Here is a 16,249-nt window from a genome sequence, read left to right as displayed (position 1 = left end):
GTAGTCTGAAAATGAACATCAAGTAGAGAAGCTTCCTTCTTACCTGCTCATCACCAAATGGTTTGGCTTAGCCATTAGCATGTTCTATATTCCAATACACTCAGTATCAGTACTGATTTTTTTCCCCTCCTTTCTTCATGTGCAGCAGGATGACATTTATGATGACATAAATCTCAGTGGGGAAGACACCACAAATTAAGAGCTTCTACCATTTCTTAAACTGATCATTTTTGCTTTGTGGAAGTTAATGTCAACATGCAGCTCTCCTAGTACTAAAAATCATTCACCACATCATCACCTACTGATTTCTACTACTTGGAACAGTCACTGAAGAGGAACAGATTTCTCACAAATGTAGTTGATGCTAAAAAGTTCTGGAATATCAAGATTGAGGACATAAGTTATAAGATATTCCAATAATAGCAACAAAAAAATGTCCACCTTTACAGGGACCTCATTCTTCAATGCTCTATCAATTCCCTACTTCAATAAAACAGCATCTAATTGTACAGTACGCTCAATATTGAAGAATCCAAAAATACAGACAATTTCTCCCTTTTAAAGCAGTAGGAACCATCTTTATCTCATTTAAGATTTCCCAAGCATGCCAGCCAATACTTTATCTTTGAAAATTTGTCTTACATGAATGACAACCCACAGGTTTAAATCTATGTCACACTCTAGAACCACTCTTAGGACTGACAAATGATGAGACTACAGAAATACAGAACTTAACTGCTGCTTGAAGAGCCTCAAGGTTAATGTCAGTTCATTTCATACAAAAATACCAGGAAGCCTAGTACATCCCCCTTCTGTTAACAAAACAATGAAAGCTAATATTCATAAGAACAACATGATCTAAGGAACATATATTTGGGTATTTAATAATGCCAGAATGATTGGTTTTCATTTCCTATTTCTATCCAGTGGCATACACCTTGCTAGCACTTTCGGCATGAGAAATATTGAATTAAGCAGATTCACAGACTGAAGTTCAGTAATTTTTAAACATAAAATTCCATTTGTAGTACTGATTAGCAGCAGCATTAACTGAAGACAGAAGGGAAAACATTCACCAAGAGAATTTAGTACTGAGGTTCAGGGGAGTCAGAGGAGGAAAATGAAACTTCTGCAGAAGAGGCTGGGTTGAGAAGCCTAAAGCTGAACTGAAAATGTCACCTCATTTGAACAGTTCACAATTCTTCTTGCTCCCCCCATTTCACCACTCAGTGACACTTTGTATTCCACAATGAGAAACACCAGTTTCTCCTAACAGACAAATTAATTCCCACATCCATCTAGAAATTGTAAGCAAAGTGTTTAATATTTAAATAAATAACATTCTACAATTCCCTCCATTCATTTCTCTGCCCTTTCTCTCCTCTTCCTCTTGTGTCCCACTAAAACAAAATCCTTCATTCTTCTCTGTATTTAAATGAAGATTTCTCAGTAACAATTTCTAGTTTTTGCCTAGTCCTAAGTCTTAGCTGTCAAATGCTTACCAGGAGATAAAATCTAAAAGCTAATGGTAGAAGTGAAATATTGACCCTCTGCAAGTTAATATTACATTCTGGGATAAATTTTGGAGGAACTATTGAGAGATGCAACTCAAAGTGACAAGTCAACTTCCCTGAAAGTTTTAAGCAGCAGAAAATTTCATGTGAAGGAAGCAGGGGGTTACTTAAAAAAAATTTTTTTTTTTCCTGAACACAAATTTTCTTGTAATTTTCAGTGCCAGAATGTGAAAGCAGATTTAAACTGATATGGGTGTTGTCCTTCTTGTTTAAGAAAGCTCTGGCTCTGCTGTTACAACTGCTACTTGCAGTTTTGCCAAACAACAGCAGATGAAAAATTGTTATGATTTCTATGATTTTCATAGGCTCCTGGGAAAACAGCAAAGCAAGCCACTGTTCCTTGACAAGCTGCCCCTCAGGCAGCATGCACAGTCCGGGTCATCATGTGCAATTATTCCCTGAGGATCAAAAATTAGTATAGACCTGGAGTAACAGAAGTGACTCATCAATATACAAAAATGCATGAGAGAAGAGTAGAGTGGTGATGACATCTATCTTCTAGCGCTTGCAGGTCAAGAGACCAGAGGCATTAGAACAGGGAACTCCAGCCGCGAAAACCAATCTATTTCTTTTTATTATTTTCAGGCATTCCCATCTTACATGGGGGTTACTGAGGAAGACTGCATTCTGCTTGCATCATCTGAGATTCCCAGCTTCCTCCAGCATCAGGGTTACATGATCAGATTTTGCTATAGCACTGGATAGACATTGCTGGGGTTGTTTCTGACAATTTCAAGTGTAGCTTCTACCCAGTTAACTCTGCTGTTGTGGAAACAGTAGCTGTATCCCAGAAAGAAGGTGATGTGCATACTACAGTAAACATTATCAGACCTGGGCTGATCTGCAAATTAGAATGAGTAATGGAACTATTTTACACAGTTTGCTTCTAATTCTGACACAGATGGCACTTAAACAAGGATTCCAGCCTTGGCAGACTTCTTCAAAGTCAGTGCCAAGGCTAAGATAATCCTTTCTAGCAATTTTCTCCTTGATTTTTGAGCCACCAACTTCCCAAAAAAATAGAATTTCTTATCTGCTGCTCCCTTTCTACAGCCATGCAGCGAACAAGCTTCAACGAGACAAGACCTTCAAATACTGAGCCAAGTGACACCAAAAGAGTCATGAATCCCTACAAGGTACAACCCTCATTTCTTAACCTTTATCTTCAGGTGGGTGTACCATAAGGAAGAGAAAAATCAGTGAACCAATGAAAAGGGGGAAAAAAAGCCAAATATCTTCCTTGGGGTAGTTCTGACTGACTCTCCAGCTCTTAAATTATTCCAAGTGTGGGATAATGAACAGTGACTGTTTTTAAAGCCAGTATTAATGAACAATGGTTGTTTTTTCAAAGCCAGCATTGACTACAAAAAGGAAGATGAGCCAAACCCAGACAACAACAGAGCAAAAATAGTGCAATAGACATGGGTGTATGTTTCCTTACACAAAAACACTTTTGAGAAAGTTCTTTAGCCACAGCATTAGGCAAATAACCAATAGAGCCAGCTCTGAAGAGCATGGAGACAAACTGATGAACAATAGCCAACTGCAAACTTGCATTGGCCATTACGTTCTCTTCTCATACAAATCTTAATGTATTAGCACAGACATGTTACAGGAAAAGAACATACACCAAAAAATCTCATACCCTTAAAACAGGTATTTTGTTAATTTATTCTAATGCAGATGACAAAATGTCTTCAAAGCTGACAAGAGCTCATTAAGACAGGCTTTCATACAAGACAGGAAGTAAGGATAAACACACATTTAAGAAAACAAATTGCTGTTCTGGACCTAGACAAACACACCCATCAACAGGAGTTTGCATGTAGATAGAGTTTAGCATACAATATAAAGACTTCATAGTCAGATTATGAATTTTACCAATTATTAGTCTTTATAAACACCAGGCAAAAAAAAAGGCCTGATTTTCGTTGGTTTTGTCTGTGTTTGGTTTTGAAGATTGCTTTTAAAAGGCCACATTAAAAAAAAAAAAAAAAACCAGAGAAAGGATAAAAGAGGAGAGTATTCCAGCAAGGGTCTATTAACAACTGATTGTTTATCCCAGGCAAAAACAAAAGCCACACAGTTGAGCAAAAAGTAGTCTCATGAGTTCAAAACCATTGTTTTTAAGAACGCTTCAGTTCAGTAAGTTAAGTGCACTTGGGAGATACCTACTGTTACAGTTTTTTAAAATAATTGATTCAGAAGGCATACTATTTTTACTAATATTGAAGTCCTACACACTGAAATTCCAGATCAAGCCTCTGATACATGTTAGTGTTTCCAACAGACATGCAGTCATTCATCACTGCTCCACACTTTGGCTTTCTGAGGACTGTACTCCAGAATTTCTGTACATTGAATACCTGGCATAGAGAATTCAAGTACTACTATTTTCAGTGCTCCTTTAAAGAAAACCAGTGTATATTTCTCCAGACCCTAGAAAACTTACAATCTTCTTATGCCATCTAAACAACAAAGAAGAAAAGTTGTCATGTATGTTTCAGACATGAAAAACAAGTAAGCGTCTTGCTCCATACTGCCACTTAAATACCTCCAGGCTATGCTTTCCCTACCAGCAACTGAGAAGGGAGAATATACTTTGAACAAGAAGGATACCACACATAACATAACCCAAAAATCATGAGAATTAAACACCAACAGGAAGGAGAAAAGGCACCAGCTACTACAGCAAGGAATTAAAAGACAAAAAAAAAAATCAAAACCAACCTACCAATCCAATTATCCATCAGAGACTCTGCAGTTACTGCGGCTCTTACATGACTTGCAGCCTTTCTGATCAAGGGCCGTCACAGGACACCTAAGCAGTAAGAATTGCACATTTCAAACTTACAATACCTACCAGCAATTTCCAGTTTTCAAGACGTGTAGGGATACCTGTTTCACATTTCTCCATTTTAAAAAACTGAAACACAGTGAAGACATTCGGGGTAAGGTTTTTTTGTTAGCTTGTCCTGTTCTTCTAAGTAAACTAACCTCTGATAAGCTATCTCCTTTGCAGCAGGGAGCAGAATGACTTTGTTAGAAGATGCCCTTGCCCTTAACTCATCACCTGAGTTTCTACATATGATTTCTCCTCTAAGCTTACAGTATAATGATGGAGCTCCACAAGGTTAGGAAAAAGAACATTTCATAGGTCTTAGTACAACAGTCTGTGCATTTTCACCACTGAATGAGGTCAAGAAGCCCACCCAAAACAGTCCCCCTAGAGTATCATTGCAGCTGAAGTCTGAAGAGATGTGGCAAATCACTACTTTGTATTTTTGTGTCTGAGGCTAGCTTCTTATTTTTGTTTTCAGTTTTTCTCCCCAGTAGAAGACATAATCCCATATGGAAACTAGGCAACCTTTCAACCCATTTATCAAATTTCCCACTGCTTCTATTTATGAAGAAGTTAAAAAAATAATTCTGTACACAGAAAATTAATCTGTATCCAGCAGGTATCATTAAATAAATATGCTGACCTGTTGGCAATTGCTAGGTCTGGTTTTAACATAGCACTTTGTTCAGCCTGGTGCTCTCTGTTTTTTCCAGCATTTCCAGCACTGATACTGTCTAAAAAGAAGCTAACAACGCTTAAAAGACATTTGGTTTATTGCCATTTCCATCCTAGCATCCATACCTTCCAGAACACATACATGACAATCAGTGCTGTGAAAATGTTTCCTGTATTAATTTTAAAAGTGCCATGTAAAACACATACAGAATAAAGTAAGACCTTCTAACAACTGTTCAGATGCCTCTGCTAGCTAATTTTAATTTAAAAATGCATGCTGTGAAAAAGTAGCCTTTATTTGCTGTGTAGCACTACCCCTGTTCCAAGTTGAACAGAGCAGAAGACACTGTACTCAGGTGAAAACACATAAATCGCCTGCCTGATGCTCTACAAAGAAGAATAACCACTTGCTTACTAAAACTGGGCACAGCAGAAAAACTAGGAATCTCTCCAAAAAGTGTTACATAAAGCATTGTCAAACTTCACGTCACCTCCACAGGGCCGCAAGTTGCTGTTTCCCCCCCATCCCCCGGTGCGCGGGGATTAATGATCTAAATGACACAGTTCTCGGTTGCGAGGTAATAGCAGTAGCCTTCCCCAAGGAGCGCTTCCCGGGCTGGAGGCTTGCAGGGGAGGCTGGCGGCTGCTGGGGAAGTCACCCTGCTCGGCTCAGCGTCCCAGCCCAACTCCGGCTCTGCCCCAGGGTCCCGTTCCGGCGGGCAGAGTGCTCACGCCCGGCGGTGTGACTCCCTCCCTCCCAGCCGCGGCCACCAGCCCGTTTCTGCCGGCCGTCGGCACGGAGCGGAGCAGAGCGGAGGCACTCGGCGGGACCCCGCGGAAGCGCAGCCGGCGCGCAGCAGAAGCGCAGCCCGGCCGGAGCAGGGAGCGGAGCGGGATAGCATCCCTCGGCCGGGGGGACGTGCTCCTTTGTGCCGGGAAGCGACACGCGCGCCTCCGCCTGAGCATCCCTTCCATTCCGGATCTGATGGGGATTAAAATCCAGCAGATAAAGCTGCCAGCCCGGCCCTCTGGACTCGGGTGCCCCCTCCCCTCCCCGGGCTGCTGGAAGGGAGACACTCACCGATTGTTTCTTGCCCTCCCCCGCCCCTCGCCTCCCAAAGCGGCAGAGACCGGACGAGAAGGCACTTACCTTCGCCGGGTGGCTCTCGGGCCGCCGGGATGGGCGCTCAGCGCCCGCCGCTCCGCGCAGGCAAGCGGTCCTTCCCCCTCCTCCGCTCCAGGCGGCCAGCTCCAGCTCCGTGCCCGCAGCCCTGCGTTCCGGAGGTGTCAGCCAACGAGTCCCAGCTGGGGCGGCACCGGCAGCTCCGCTCTCCGCGGGACGAGAAGCAGCTGGCGGTGGGAGGAGGAAGAGGGCGGTGGGGAGGTCCCGACTCTTCCCGGGATGCGCCGCCGAGGTGGCCGCCTCCTCCGCCGCCCGGCTTAGCTCTCTCCGGGGCCTGCCCGCTCCGCGCTGTCCCGAGGTGCAGCCCGGCCCCGTCCGTCCGTCCGTCCCGCTCGCGTTCCCACGCCCCTCTCCCCGGCGGCGAACCGCGCGGCGCACAGGCCCCGCCGGCGGCCAGCAGGACCCGGGGGCGGCGGGGGATTCCGGCCCAGCCTCCTGCCCTTTCCCCGGGGCCTGGTGCACACTCTCCGCGGGGAGAGGAGGCCCTGCCCCGGCCTGGCGATCGGCTCCGGGAAGGTCACCGGCACCGCGGAGCCGAGCGCGGAGAGTCTCCCTCCGGCACCGCCGCGGTCGCCGCTACTGCAGCCGGCCCGGCATCAGCGACCGCTGGGTGCCGCGCTCCGACCGGGCTCGCTCCGTGCCCGTGCCTGGTGACCGCCTCCGACTGCGAGTGCCAGGCTGCCCCCTTCCCCTTCCTTCCTTCCTTGCCTCCCGCCCCTTCCCCGCTGTCAGCCTTCCCCCGCCGGCTCCCTGTGCCAGGCTGCCCCCTGCGGGTGTCGGGGCCGCGGCTGCCCGCCCGGCGGGCCGGGGCCGAGGCGGAGCCGGGAGCTGCCGCCGCTGCCGCTCGGCGGGTGCCGAGAGCCGTGCGCCCGCCGCCGCGCTGCCCCGGGCCGGCTCAGCGGCGGCCGCAGCGCTTGTGTGTCTGTGTCATGTCTGTGCCTGGGCGGGCGGAGGCGCGGGCCGAGGCGGGGCCAGCCCGCTCTCACGCCGCCCAGCGACAGGCGCCGAGCGCCCAACCAGCGGCGGCCGCAGCCGCGCAGCGCCCGCCCGCGCAGCGGGGCGCCCCGGGCCGCTACACCTGGGCAGCGCCGAGGGCCCGGCGGCGCGACACCCGGCCCGGCCAGCGGCGGGGCTGCGAGGGCAGGCCCGGCCCGGGAGCGCGCCTCCGCCCGCCCGGCGCTCCCCAGCCGCCCGGCGCGGTAAGTGCGGGGAGGGCGCGGGGCGGGCCGGCCCCCGCCTCGGACACCGGCCACGGGGGAAGACCCAGCTCCGAGCGCCAGGAATGAATAAATATGATGGCTTTTGGCTCACATGTGGCGGAGCGTGTCCCTGCGATGTGTCCCTGCGATGTGTCCCTGCGATGTGTCCCTGCGATGTGTCCCTGCGTGCTGGCATCTGCTGAGAGTCAATTGATAAGCGGTTTTTTTCTTTTTTTCTTTTTTTTTTTTTTTAGAGCAACAATCAACGCCTTTTTTTTCCCCCCTTTTGTTCTTTTTATTTAGAATTTTACTTCGTTAGCGGTGTAAGATGGATTGTTGCAATACATCAGCATCCTGAGAGGACTGTATGATAACCTGTGTGAACGGCTGTAGAGGGTGCCTGAAATTTCAAGAGAAATCTACAAGGAACACAGAAATGGACAGATCTGCGTGCAGTCCGGTCTTAGAAAGGCATTGATCCATTCTTAGAACGGAAGGTGAAGCAAAGTATACATGTGCTTTGAGTAACAATGTAAATAAAAGTATGAATAATTGGGTTACTAAACAGGACTTAACTGCTTTCTTCTAGAAGGTTAAGGGAATAGCTTAAGAGAAACGTGCTGTTCTCTAAAGATATGAATGCTAATTTTGCTCATTACATTAGATGCTTGAATGCTGTAACTCATGCAGAAGTTTCTTTATTGGGCAAAAATTATGTTTAGCAGTGTACTGTACCTAAGTATTGTGAACTCTCGAACAGGTTATTCATAGCAAGATAGTTTTGGCAGATTTGATTAAGGTATTGGTTCAGCAAGCTTATTATTCTGCAACCAGCAGCATCCGTTTCCTGATGCTTTAGTCAAGAGTGGTATCTGATGAACTCAAGTAAATCATGAAGTTGGACATACCAGTGATACCACATAAGTGTTACTGACTTGAAATGTTGATATATTGTAAAACAGCTAGGAGAGCATTTTGCAGGGAAAAAAATAAAACAACTTTGCTTATCTGTAAAAATAATTTAGTTCTGATAGGAAGGTTTTTCTGGAAAAGCTGTGGTAACATACAGATTGGTGTTATTTGCATGAGCAAATCAAAGCCAGAAATGAGCTATACTGAACTGACTAATTCTCTCCTTTCTCCTACATGAAGCTAAGGGATCAGCCTTTCAAATAATAATGTTCTCTTGCACTGTGGAAGGATTGTAACTGCTTTGACAGTCACAGTGACCAAATTTCTGGGGATGTGTGAAGGAGTAAGCAGGACTGTGTATACAGCTTCATTACTAAGAAAACCAGGTTATCCACTGCCTGTTACTAGAATTTTCTACTGTTCGACAGTTTTCAGTCTCATGCTATGTCTTCAAAACTACTAACTTGTCAGAGTCTGATCCTACAAAATATTGAACAATTTCTGGATGTTCTTAGTGTTCTTATATTCTGTTAAGAGCAGGGAACTCTCAGCAGCCACAAAAATTCTTAGGGTTTAAGAGCAGCATGGATTATTAGGATTATCTAATATGCCACCATAAATGACAAATGATGGAACTTCATACTGGAACAAAATGTTACATTCTCACTCTAAATTGTTCTGTATCTGTCAAGTTGGTGACCTGCTCACAAATGGACAGCACTTGTCCAAACCCAGAGCAATGTTTGTCAGAGGTTCTAGCTGAGACTGCTTACCACCAGGTTACAAAACCTAACAGGGACAGGAGGAGTGACTACCTATGAAGGTTGGGTTTTTCAGGAATTGTGTTTATAAGCAAGTAATCTTTTTCATAGTCACAATAAAATTGCTCCATCAGTCTTTGTCCTTGAAAATCCTGAAGTGGCAATTGCTTTGGACATAGAGTAAACAAGCAGTGCAGAAGGATACTTATGCCAAGGACAGGTAGAAGAAATTAGATGCAAATGTTTGCACTTCAGATTTCATTCAGCCTGGAGGAAGGTTTCTCTAGAAACTACACAGGTTCTGGAGTGAGAGGTCTATTTGCATTTTAAAGAAAACAAGCAAAAAAAGCAAAACCTATAGTAATGTCAAGCACATAGATTATTTTTAAATTATTGTTTCATTACATAAACTCAAAGCTTTAACAGTCCTATTATTTAAAAATGTTGTAAACCAGATGTTTCATTTTTTAATAGAAACGTAAATTTTGAGATAGTGTTAAAAGGTCAATTTAGAGTGATGTAAAATTATAACATGAGTGTTTGGTCTCATTTTTTCCATACTGGAACAAGAGATGAAGGCATAACAGTTCTGAACTTGAAACAGGTCATGATGTTTTCACTACACCAGAAAATCAGTAAATAAAATTGCATTAAGCCTGTTTATAAGACCCCACACTCTTACAGATTATCTGGTTTTTGATGAAAAAAACAAAATTACTTTAAATGTAACCAATTTATGTGAAAGGGAGGTGTAAGGCCCACGAGTATTCAAACTTATAAAAGTGCATGAAGTTCATCTCCCATTTAACACCAATGAAGTCCTTTTTACATTCTTACAGTTGCTTCATTGTTCTAGCTGAATTCAACCACTATGAGGTCTTTTGAGAAAAAAAGACAGTGCTTTGTTCAGGAGGCGACTGAAAAGTGCATTACTACTTTAAATAGTGCATTCTGTCCCAGTTGAAATAGAAGCTAAAATATTCCTGAAAACCAGGAGGTTTTTTTGTCACCATTCCTACACACACACTCCTGTGGCTAATCAGCATTTTAAATACATAGTGAGGTAGATGCTGCTGTGTCACACTCAAGATATGGGATATGCACAGACAAAGCAAAGTTCTCCATTGCCTTCTTTCATGTGGAGTTGATGAAATAGCTACTTTTCATAAAATCAGCCATTGAGGGTGTTCTCACAGTGAACAGAAATTCAAATCTGATTTAGTAGGCTGGCTGGATTGTGCTAACTGTTCCCCAGAAGGTTGTGACTCTGTGAATCACTTCTCTTCTAAATGCTGAATTGCACAACTGTTGACAGTATCAGAGCATGGAGAATAAGACCAAAAGTCTGAAGCAAGTCCTGACCCTTGAGATGCTTGTTATCATCTGCCACTGCAGTGAGTACAGACTACTGCAGACCAGGCTGCCTGGCATATTTTGTAGTAGGACAGGCTTTCAGACAAGAAATAAGTGAAATTTAACCTACTCTGGAAAAATATATTTCCAGTTATTGAGCATAAAGTAGGAGTTTTGTTACATATGCTGTCCACAATGGGCGGTAAATTAAAATTTAATGGAGATTTTCCTGTGCATGTAACAGAAAAAAAAAAGTAAAATCAACAAAACCCTAGAAGGACCACGATTCAGATTACCTGGGATTATAGGAACTGGAAAAAAAAATGAAGACTCATAAATTGAATGCCTTTAAATAAGCAGAAAACATCACAAAAACCTAAAACTTTCAGAATGTAAAGGAAATTTAGTTACCAATTTAGAAATTATTTCTCTTATACCAAAATAGATTTCAAACAATAGTTTAGATTAGAAATAGTTAACACAGATTGTTCTGTGTTAATTTCATTTTCATGTTGGTTTCTCCCAGATTTCAGTTGTGCTTCTAGTTGTAAAAAGGTAAATGCCCATACTAGAGGTTTAGATAGGGTTATGAAAGAAATTGTGAAGGGAATATACTTGTTTAATATTATTTGTTCATATTTCTGACAGAACTCTCTGTTTACTTTTCTTTCATTGTTGCCATTTACTAGTTTTCATTTGTTATGATTCAGTAATTTAGAGAACAGTTGGGGTTTTTTGTTTGTTTGTTTGGTCTTTTATAAGGATTAGTGATTTTAAAACAATAAAAACTAGTGAAGATCTGCAGAATAAATATGATGCAACATTTAATTTAATGAAGATAATCTCATTTCAGGTTGATAGTACTTCTTTAAGTTTTGACTTACCATGGTCAAGTAAATCTTGTATTTCTACTTACAGAAATAATTGCTCATTATTTTGATATTATGACATGCATAACTTAGAAAATACTTAATTGCATATATAATAATGTCCATGGCAATGTTTCCAGAGCTCTTACTAGTGAATAGCTGCATCCTAAAAGAAAAAAAAATAGCAAGTACTGTGTTGTTTGTTTTTTTTTTATCTTAACCCCTCTGCTATTTGCAGCAAAATTCTAGATAATTTATGGTACCATAACTGCTCTGTATTAACGTGTATCATTGCTTTTACAGAATCCTCTGGGAAAGAAAGCTAGCACAGGACAAACTTTAAAATAATTTTAAATTTCATTGGCTAGGAAGGGGAAACTGACCCAGGCACTCTTAAGCCTAAATCAAGGTATGTCAGAGTCAATGGAGCAGCTGCATTGATTTCAGTTGTATTCAAGCTGAACCATCCTTTATATCCCAGTCTATGTTCTGGTAAAACGTATACACACACACACATACACTTTTATGAGGTTCTTTTTTAATAATTGTTTCTATTTGACTGGTTCACCTCACTGCCAAGCAAACAGTGGATATAGTGTCTCTCTCTTATTACTGTGTTTCCTTTGTTACACTTGGCCATTTATTGCCCTGCAGTGTGAATGCTGAGACTATGAAAAGCCTTGACTGAATTGTAGACCTGTATAATTAATATCTGCCAGCCTTTCTAGAAATATTAAAGCACAGGATGTATTATTCCTCTAGTCTTGGCCTTACACATTTAGACTTTAATTCATCTAAAGACACTTTTCACTGTCTGGTGAAAAAGAGGATACTCTACCTGATCACAACAAGACCATTTTTTCTATTAGCAGTACCTGTTTTATACATGGAAGGTTTAATTGTTTCTAGAACAGCTTCATTAACTTTTGAAAGTGTTACCAATGCAGGCCTCCCCAGAGCCAGGATGCTAATTAGAAAGAAAACTGGCCTTACAGTAGTTTGAAGAGTGGTGTCTGTTTTTTAAGAGAGCAGGAAGGCTCATTCCATCATTGGCAGAGTGTTTCTTCCAGAATAGAGGAATAACTCCCAGTTATATGAACTCAGAGAATGCCTGTGAGAAATGAATTACCACAGTGCAACAGCCTCTTCAGGCTTCAACCAACAACAGTGAGCCTAATAAAAAAATATATAAACAATGCTAAGATGTCCATTCAAGGTCCATGCATTTCAAGCAATGTCCTTTATGACCAACATTGTGTGTCAGTTCTAGTGTTCCTGGCTCAGTGGGTTAGGCATATTTGGAGGATGCCTTAGGAATGCTTGGATTGCTTCCCTCACTACCCAGATTGTCCCTAGTAACACATCTGGCCTTTGTCACATTTATGCTGATTTTATATTAAAGTTCTTGTAAGTCTGACCTAAGAAAAATATATACAGGACTAAAGAGTGAGTGTAAATACAAAATGTAAACAGAATTAAAATAGATGGCTGAATAGCAAAAACACAGATCTTGTTACAAGTTAAAGCATGATATCAGGACTTGTTAAAATAATCTGAAGTTTTGTATTCATGGTCAGACCTCTATAATCTGTATAGAAAAGTACTTGTATTAAAAATAGGTACTATGGGAAATTACCCCAAACTTACTTGTAAGGATCACTAGCTAATGCATCAAATAGGAAAGTTTTTGGCCAAAAATTAAAGCCAATAATTATTAATCAAACCCTAGAACTTCCATATTTTTTCCCAATGAGGGCTGTTTTTTAAAGTATTTTCTAGGAGAATTTCTCTAGAAAGCAAAACTGCATTATAGCTGCTACTTTGCAGTGAAGGGAGAGTAAAATAAACCCCATATCCTGACTAATGACTCAGGCTTGTTTGCTTTTTGGCCATTGTAACAGTAAGAATGCCCAGTATGAAACTTTTCTGGCAGTATAACAAAACTGACATAAGGAAGAACATTTTCATGCCCTTGTCAGACAAAAGCACAATGGAAATGGATGTATGTGCTTCTGAATATAAACAGGGAGCATAGTGTGAACAGCTAACATGAACTCATTTAGTGGCCACAAGTGGTTGTGTACCTTAGAAATGTACTGTGAATAAATGAAAATGTTCTTTTGCTGGTGATGAGGTGTGACTGTGAGCTGCACCCTGCTCTCTGTCCAGGCCTGTCAGCACTAAAGATAAGTTTCTGTGTTCTTGCTGACATTTCAGAAGTTGTGAGTTATGATTTGGATTTGCTGCATTGGCAAAAGAGTAGGACAGGTCACCCCATCTGAGCAGTGCAATTGTCAGTAACAAGGATAATCCTTCTCAGTCTCAACAGCAGTCACAGGAAAGTTGATGCTAAAGTCAGGCAACATGACCAATACTAGAGCCAATGAACCTGTCAACATTAAACACCTTTTTTTCAGAGTAGTACTTTAATGCTTCAGTATTTTGTGATTCAGACTGTATCTTGACATGGAAGAGGGTTTTCCATTGATTTGGGTAACGCTAAAGCAGTCAGACATACAAGAGGCCAAGCAGACAAGGCCAGAAAAAGGAAAAACCTTCAGAGTTTGAAGGTGACGTTGGAGGACTCCAGCATCAGACACAAAAAATGCCCAACAAATTCAAAAGATATTTTACACTCCATGTGTGTACTTGTGTTTCTGAGCTTGGCAGCCACACAGGTGCTAGCATTGCTACTTCCTCTGAAATTGCAGTCTCTATCAGATTGTGTGCTGAGGAAAGGAGTAAGCTTTTACTTACACTATGGATGGTGTCAGAATTCACAGTTCCTGCATCACCTAAAAGAAATGACCAGACCAAGCAAAGTTTCCAATGAAATCAGCACGGGTTTATGTCAGTTAAGGGACGAGTTTCATCTACAGAGAGAGAAAATAATTTTAAACAACACTTTTCCAAGCAACGTACAAGAGCTCAGTGCTGGAATCAAAAAACTATCCTGGCACTGTGCCCTTTACCCATCTTGAAAATATTTCCAAGTGTGCTACATTATTGTTTGTATGTCAGCTTGACATTACAGCAGCTCCAATGAGTTTAAAACTTGAGAGATGTCTCCAGTACCAGACTTGATGCCAATGGCCGTTTGAAACTTTGCCCACCTTCTTCCACTCAGCATAACCAGATGCACAATAGAAGCAGCCAAGATAAGTGATCATCAGCAGGAGGTACTGCACTTCCTTGCATTCTCCCAGATCAAGGTGAAAAAGGATCCACTCCTTGAGACTGGGCTTTGTGCTAAATACAGCCATAGCTTTGTTAGGGCAATCACTCAGCTTTGTTGTTACCCCATTTTTGTCAATTAGCTCATTGAAAGGAAGAATCATGCAAGTCCTCTTTCTGCACTGTAATCTCTGATAAATTTGAGAGGTGTTGAGATATTTACTATGGTGTGATTGGCAACTGGAGCCTCAGAACTAGTGATGGTTTATAAATCTTCAGATTTCTGCTAGGGAGCTATGATAGCAGTCTGGAAGCATAAAAAAAAAAAGGATTTTACTTAAGTGAGCCTTTAAAAATCTGTATGTGCTTGGTGGAGAGTTGATAAAAGGGAACAGCTGCATCCTTAAAGAATCTATACCCATAAAGCTCAGACCTCTGCTTCTTTCTTGACTAACACAGCAGCTAAGGATTGGAATTGGAATCATTACCAGATTTTATATCTGCTGTTCCCTGACAGCAAATGGTTTTTTTAAAATATTCTCTTCACCACTGCAAGAGCAGAACTGAGTTTTTCTAAACTGGTTATTCCTCTCTAATCAAGCCCAGGTAGTGATGGATACTGAAATTAACAATGGTGATTTTATTTCTTCCATAGGAGACAGAAAGAGATTTGATGGGGTGTTGGGATACAAGATAAAAAATAGGATTGGTCTGGGTGAAGAAATCAGATGTTGCTAACATAAAAGAGGATACATAAGAGTGCTGTGAAGTCAGCACCTTCTCTTTTTACACATCAAATAAATTAAGGGTCTGGTAAAAATCATGCTGTCATAATTTAATTAATAATTGTGTTATAATCTGAAAAAGGGGTATCAAAATCTGTTTGCATGTGAGAACTTAGTTGTCATTTCCTAATTTTGTATGCTTGAGTTTTCCACCACAGCAATGTCCTATTAATGCAGCTTTGGTGTGTAAGGCTGGATATTACACAAGAGGAATGGAGAAGATGGAAAAAATAAAGATTTTGTTGCTTCCAGCTTGTACTGATTGAATTGCTCACAAGTGCCTATATGAACAGGAAGCCTTTTTTCATTGTTTCTTTCTAATAATGACATGTGTGGAAAACCTCCCCAAAACCTACTAATAGGCACAAGGAAGAGTCAGATGCCAAGATGTCACTGAAGGTCATTGAAGGTTTCAGAATGTTATGTTAGTCCAAACTGTTTGTATTTGTTGTAGGCTACTGTTAGAATGGAATTCTGCCATCAGATTTGGGGTTTGATCCCTGTAATAATGTTCACAACAGATACTCTCCCTTCTAAGCATTTTTTAAGAAACCAGGGCATTAATAAATGACATTTTTTTAAGAATATTTTGACAGCATTGGTATAAGAGGGGCATGAACAGAAGGACAATCCTATCTACCAGCATTCACATGGTAAAGGCTTAGATGCAAGTGACACCTGCATGACAAATTGGATGCTAGGAGATACAGCTGTTACTGCTTGACTTCCATCCATCTGCCCCATTACCTCGGTAGATCAGTTGTTATATATGCCAGTAATCAGGTGCATGCAATGATTAATTTGATAATCTCCCTAGTAATCAGGTGCACACAATGATTAATTTGATAATCTCTCTCTCTCCAGTTGATCAGATTTAGACTCAGAACAAAGGCAGTTGTGGCCTACCTTTCCTGCAGTAACT

General features: G+C 41.9%; 2 protein-coding genes across 7 annotated transcripts in view; one reads left to right on the top strand and one right to left on the bottom strand.

Moving 5' to 3' along the window:
- Positions 1-16,249, bottom strand: part of LARGE1 (LARGE xylosyl- and glucuronyltransferase 1) — a 347,716-nt gene that overhangs the window by 261,669 nt on the left and 69,798 nt on the right. The window contains exons 1-2 of one of the 3 annotated variants that reach the window (XM_085048912.1): positions 6,242-6,379; positions 4,309-4,395 (exon numbers count right to left, since the gene is read on the bottom strand). The exons of 1 other annotated variant lie outside the window; for it this stretch is intronic. The gene's annotated coding sequence lies outside the window, so the exon portion shown is untranslated. Of the gene's footprint in view, positions 1-4,308; positions 4,396-6,241; positions 6,791-16,249 lie in introns of those variants that run through there. One more of the 3 variants, XM_085048911.1, reaches the window with a different exon arrangement.
- LOC146443831 (uncharacterized) lies at positions 6,271-15,578 on the top strand. Of its 4 annotated transcripts, XM_085048917.1 has the most exons (4): positions 6,271-7,473; positions 7,777-9,208; positions 11,672-11,777; positions 15,198-15,578. In XM_085048917.1, exons 1-2 carry the CDS (start codon positions 6,271-6,273, stop codon positions 7,798-7,800), a joined length of 1,227 nt encoding a protein of 408 aa, XP_084905043.1. In that variant the 3' UTR covers positions 7,801-9,208; positions 11,672-11,777; positions 15,198-15,578. The 4 variants fall into 4 exon arrangements, with proteins under 4 accessions (XP_084905043.1, XP_084905041.1, XP_084905040.1 ...); XM_085048915.1 differs by having other exon boundaries at positions 6,271-7,970; XM_085048914.1 differs by having other exon boundaries at positions 6,271-9,208.

The sequence above is a fragment of the Lichenostomus cassidix genome, chromosome 1Aa, assembly GCF_008360975.1.
Source record: "Lichenostomus cassidix isolate B80296 chromosome 1Aa, HeHo_3.0, whole genome shotgun sequence".
Classification (NCBI taxonomy): Eukaryota; Metazoa; Chordata; class Aves; order Passeriformes; family Meliphagidae; genus Lichenostomus; species Lichenostomus cassidix.
This window is presented reverse-complemented; position numbering and strand designations above follow the sequence as displayed.